Source organism: Spea bombifrons, chromosome 6, assembly GCF_027358695.1.
Source record: "Spea bombifrons isolate aSpeBom1 chromosome 6, aSpeBom1.2.pri, whole genome shotgun sequence".
Taxonomy (NCBI): domain Eukaryota; kingdom Metazoa; phylum Chordata; class Amphibia; order Anura; family Pelobatidae; genus Spea; species Spea bombifrons.
The window spans coordinates 2,761,854-2,767,792 of NC_071092.1; the positions used below are offsets into that span (position 1 = coordinate 2,761,854).

At 33.2% G+C, this 5,939-nt stretch overlaps 1 protein-coding gene across 1 annotated transcript; it reads right to left on the reverse strand.

Annotated features, from left to right (window-relative positions):
• Positions 1–1,297: 1,297 nt before the first annotated feature.
• FEZF2 (FEZ family zinc finger 2) lies at positions 1,298–4,749 on the reverse strand. The gene is made up of 5 exons (XM_053470221.1): positions 4,607–4,749; positions 3,488–4,362; positions 2,981–3,115; positions 2,639–2,771; positions 1,298–1,900 (listed from the first exon to the last, which is right to left on the reverse strand). The coding sequence occupies exons 2-5, from the start codon at positions 4,274–4,276 to the stop codon at positions 1,644–1,646; spliced, it is 1,314 nt and encodes a 437-aa protein (XP_053326196.1). The 5' UTR covers positions 4,277–4,362; positions 4,607–4,749; the 3' UTR covers positions 1,298–1,643.
• Positions 4,750–5,939: the final 1,190 nt, after the last annotated feature.

Here is a 5,939-nt window from a genome sequence, read left to right on the forward strand (position 1 = left end):
TTACCATGATTTCATGCTCTGAGTCTGACTTTACACAATTTAATTTATTTTATCTGTTGTAATAATCCCTGCAGTGCATGCTCTGCTATGTATCCACAGCCTCTCTATCAGATGGGCTGCTCAGTTGGATCAATGAAGTGTTTCATTCCCTGTTTCTTATTAATTACTGCAGACAATTTGTTGAATTATAATTTCCATTGTCTATGCTAAATTGAGACAGCAGAAACAGTGACTACAACCCCATCCTGCTTCATTAACTGCAATCAGATCCCCAGAAAATGCATGAGCAGAATACACATTAGGACATTAGTGAGGGGGATAGGGGACACCCTTGCCTGCTCTCATCCAGCTATGGAGTAGTCTCTGCTATGAGCAGCACAGGGTTAATGTGACCAAGCCACCTCCTGGAGGTTATTGAGTGATTTCTCTAATGCTTCTTGAAGGGGCTCCTGTTTTCTCACTTAATTTGGGTCATTACTCAGAAATGTAATGTGGGATCATTTCACCAGCACTGGAGGACAGGAGGACTCTTTTGCAAATTGCTTAAACACACCTTAATGAGGGAAGCAACCAGTCCATGTTTTTGCATCTAATAGTAACTATTCTCCCCTCATCCAGATTGATGAGGAACAACCTCAGGCCATGCAGTTGTTGTGTGCACAGCTGCCATCAACTGGATGGCTGTGCGTGATGGGAGTTGCAGGACACAGCAGCAAGAACCAGAGGTTGCCTACCACTGCCTGTGTCTGTGGTTAGACGCTTAACAGCTGCCATCAAGAACAAAAACAAATAAATAAATAAATAAATAACGCATACAAATAAATAGTTCTAATCATAACTAAAATAGTTATAGATTTTCACATTGTTTAACTATTTTCAATCAAGATCAGAAGTATTTGTTTGTATCCTTTATTTTATGACTAATTATTAATTAATATTCATTGTAATTGTTATTTCCTAAATTGCAATCTTATTATATTTGCATTAATAAATAATAAAACTATGCAAAATAATAAAAAAGAAAATGCAAAAAAAGCAATACTAAATAATAAAGATAATGATACATTCATAATAATAAAAAAAGGAAAAGGCAAAAAAGCAATATAAACATAAACAGTATACTTACTGTAGACTGAGATCTAGATTTATAGAATATAGAATTAGAATGACATCAGTTTAAAAATGTATCATCAATTATAACTATTTTAAGAGAAATTATTGAAAGATTTTAACCCACATCTTACCTCTTGTACTAGAATAAACCTAAGGCCAGATGGAAATGGCATTACAATGCAAAAGAATTGAATAACCTTCTGTTTATTGTCATAGAATTAATTTCTTAATCAGTTGTACATTAAATCCTTCCATTTACACAATTGTATAAATTTTATTTCCTGGAGAGCAATTTACATTTTTTTTAAAGATATTGTATAGTAAATTAATTAGAAAAAATAGTTTTGACCGTTAATTATTTTTTTCCCCCTTTTTAAAGGAAACTGAACCAAATTGGAACATTAAGAAATAAAAAAAAAAAAATAAGTGTCACAAAAAGAATAATTTTCTGAAGATCAAGTGTTTTTTTGTGAAACCATCCACTGAGTGGAATTATATTTTGTCTCACAGTGATGAAGAAACACAGTCCCTTAGCTCTGTCCGGCTCTGGAAATATCCTTCAAGGAACAGGATGATGTCCCACTGTCGTGTAATTTTCTCACGTGTTTTTTCAAATCAAAGTTCCTGCAAAATCCTTTCCCACAAGTGCCACACGTGAAGGGTTTTTTGTCATTGTGAGTATGCATATGGAAAGTTAGGTTATAGACCTGATGAAATGCTTTATTGCAGACAGTGCATTTGTATTGTTTTTCCCCACTGTGGGTGAGTTTGTGATTTTTATAATTGCCTGAAATTATAGGGAAAAAAAAAAAGAAAATATTTAATATACAAAATTCCATCAACGTTTTTTCTTACAAAATAAATTAAAAATACATTTTTTTTTTGCATTGGACTTCGTTAAAAATGTGTCCCACAAGTGGAATTTAAAAGTTGTCAAACTTATTTTGTATCAAGCTAATTGAACATACAACCGACAGATGAAAATATTATAGAAAGGTCGATGCGATGACCCAGAAAACATTTAAACAAAAATCTTACTAAAAAATGGCACATCCTATACATAGTAATCTAGTTAATACTGTCAAGAAGCATGTATTAGGATTATTCATGCAGAGTAATTTAAAGCTACAAGTGGATCTGAACTTTAAATCCCTTTTTTGTTGTTAAAAATCTAGCAGAATCATAAGGAAAACTTCAGCCAATTTAAATGAAGAAATATATACTATCACAATTAAATAAGGGTATAATATTTTAGATTAAACAGAAGATGTGTTGTTAAATTACAATTGATACAATTTACATCTAGTCTGTATGTCGTGCTATTGCACATTGTTAAAAACAACAAAATTACTTTTTTTTGTATTATATATACAAATAAGTATATTTAATTTAACGAACTGAGACAATGCAAACATTGAAATCATTGAAACCTACCATTTTTAGAAACGTTATTTGGATTTGAATATAACATTTAGGTTTGTAACTGTTACAAAAATGTATTATTATTTTTTTTTAAAAAACTTACCTTTTTGATGAAATCCTTTGCCACAAAACTCGCAAACAAAAGGTTTGTACCCTGCGTGGATCCTGATATGCGTGTTTAGGGTGGAACTCCTATTAAAAGCTTTTCCACATTGACTGCATTTATGAGGCTTTTCCTACAAATAAACATATAGAAAAAAAACATTAGAAAGCTTATATTATTATTATTATTAAAGCTTTATTATGTTTCAGTGTGCAAAATATTTATTAAAAAATTACACACAACAACAAAATAAATTTGTATAAAAATGCATCAAAGGAAAATTGTTTTTACAATCAAATCAGACATTTTAAGACGAAGAGGGTAAAATTAACCATTTCTTACCTGGGTATGAATGATTTTGTGCCTGCAAAGTGTACTTGCTTGTCTAAACCCTTTGCCACAAACTTTGCACACAAACGGTCGGGCTCCCGTATGAACCGGCATGTGTCTAGTTAAGTTGTAATGTGCGTTAAAAACCTGGGGGAAATTACAATGAAATAACTGAATAAAATGCTACAATTATTATCATTATTGTTATTATTATTATTAGTGTGATTTGATTACAGAAATAAAAACAATGTATCGTAAAAATATATACTGAAAAAAATGTGATACAGTATTCAAATAGTTTGCAACATTGTACAATTGTCTTTGTTAAAAATGTGACTTTTTAAGCACCCCTTCAATAAGCATTTATTTTAATAGTATAAAATAGTAGTTAAATAACTGTAAATCAAATGCAGTTATTATTTACAAAATGGGGTTATTACTATGGAATTGCGCAATTTAAAAGAAGCTGATTTTTACAAATTCTCATTTATCTTTGCATATTTTTATATATAAATTTACCTTTCCACAAATTTCACAAGTGAAGATCTTGGGTTTCCCGTCTGCACCAGTGGAAGTATTAATTTTGCTGTGGGTTTTGGAGTTTCTGTCCACTGATAAGGCTGTATTTTCCTTCATAACTTGGTCCAAGTGTCCTGGGAGTCTTTCCTTATGGGGATACTGAGGATTGGGGAATTTTTCTGTGGAAAGGCTAAATTTTGTGTTTTCAAGTAAAAACATCTTCTGTTGAGCTGTCAGGGTAGCTGGAGTTTGTGCATTTAAAAGACTTGAAGAAATGAGATCCCCATTCATAATATCACTTGTCTGGTAAGAAGAGTCCAGGTAGTTGAAATAATATAATGATCCATTTGGAGGGACCCCCACAGTCTGGTTAATAACTTGGGGTTTGATAAGCCTGCTGCTTGACAGAGCCAAATGTCCCATATTTAATTCGGATTTGGAGCAGAGACCACAGCTGGTTTTGCAGACACTGGTGGAATTGCACAGGGCACCCCTCAAACTTGTCTTCCACATCTCAGTATAGTTCAGGAGGGTCTTGGTGTGGACATCATAATTCAGAGATTGAAATGGGATCATGCAGGGAATGGGTGAGCAGAGATTGAGAATTTTCTTGTTTTCTGTTTCTAAAGGATGGCTTGACTCAAGAAAGGTAGGTTTAGGATCTGAATTCTTTGCCATAATTCTTTCAATGGAGAAAGCCAGGGTCTTGGGGGTGCTGGAGACCCCATTTCTTGTGTCCAGTCTTTGGCAGGGAGCTTTAAGTGTCTCGAATGAGCCACAGTTAGCCATGCTTGTGGCACCGAGAGAGAGAGAGAGTGAGAGAGAGAAGGTGCAGCCAAATCTTCACTCTGTTCTAGTCTGCATTCCAGAAAAGCCTGCAGAGAAATCAATTTAATAAGCCACCTACTACTATAGCCATACCACCTATTTACATTCAAATGAACATAGTCAGGAACAATGACACCCAGGGACTCCAGATTACTGCTCATTAACCAGTGCACACACAAAGTGACAGGCAAAGGTAGACCTTGTTAGTAAATCCCAGCCATTCACTTTAGCTGCTGCCCAGTGTCCACACTGCAAATGTTATTGGAGAAAACCAGGATTTGGGTCCCTTACCTTTCTAGAGAGCAGATGATGAGCTTTGAGGGGTGCTCTGTGGAGCCTCTGTCATTTTGATAGCCAGCATCTTCACTGTGAGATCACTCTCTGTAGCATTTAACTGACATCACATGGAATCACAGTCACTTGAAGGAGTCTGACATGCAATATGCCAAAGCCTCCATAGAACACAATCTACTTACCCCATCTCTGATTAATAAGGGTGTGTGTATGGGTGGGGGGTGGGGGTGCCTAGCACAAACCCAGCACCCAAACTTTAAATGATTTGGACTCTCTGCAGAATCTGATCTCTCTCTCTCGCACCCAGCAGTCAGCTTGCCCACTGAGGGATTAATGAGAGGCACAATTTATTTTTGATTTTTTTTATGAATGCAGAAAGGCTGTTTATATATTACATTGGCTGAGCCCACGGAAAAAGCATTATGCAGGCTACAAGGATTGATAAATACTATGGTAATTTGTAGGCATCGAAATATATAAATATACAACACTGATGTATATAAAGTATATATATATATATATATATATATATATATATATATATATATATATATATATATATATATATGTATTCTGCACATCACACATATGTAAATGTTTATGTATAGGTAATATAAATATTTAAATAGCATTTAAATATATAAATATTAGAATATAATTTTAAAACATTTATAATGTATAAAAACATATATATCTATATATATATATATATATATATACATATACATACATATAAATATAATCATATATATATAATGATGTGTGTGTGTGTATATATACATTATAAAATCTCTACAATTATCTCTACAATTATAAAATATAATGTGCTTGTGTGTGATTTGTAGTATTAACGCATAAAAACTATACAGGTATCATGATATAATTACACATACATAAACACATATATAATATTTATGTGTTTATGTAGGCATCCTATAGGTTCTCTTGGTGGATTGTACAATATGGTAAATTATCTACTTTATAACATTTCTAATATTTTGGAGTTTTTAAGGAGAGATTTCTCACGTTTAGGAACTTGAAGCAGATTAATGATCTAGATTTCTAGAAATATCACCTTTCACTGGCAATTTGAGTCTAGAATAACCCTTCAGAAAATGGGATATTTTTAAGAGAATATATTATATCTAGAAATGCTGAGAGTGCAATCACATGGTCCCTGTTTGTATAACTGAGAAAGTCTCATTTCCACCTGTTTAAGGAGCAGATTGTAATAGAAGACCCTCTCTGGATCTTATTAAACGTTTTTTCCTCCCAAGACTATTCAGAGGAACCAATTTTCCAAAAAGTGATTCATAGAAGGCTCAATTCT

Coding starts and splice junctions, on each gene's coding strand:
- FEZF2 (XM_053470221.1), bottom strand. CDS start 4,276: ATGGCTAACTGTGGCTCATTCGAGACACTTAAAGCTCCCTGCCAAAGA. Junction 3,116..3,487: donor CTTGTGAAATTTGTGGAAAG/GTAAATTTATAT, acceptor AATTTCCCCCAG/GTTTTTAACGCACATTACAA. Junction 2,772..2,980: donor ACAAAATCATTCATACCCAG/GTAAGAAATGGT, acceptor GTTTATTTGTAG/GAAAAGCCTCATAAATGCAG.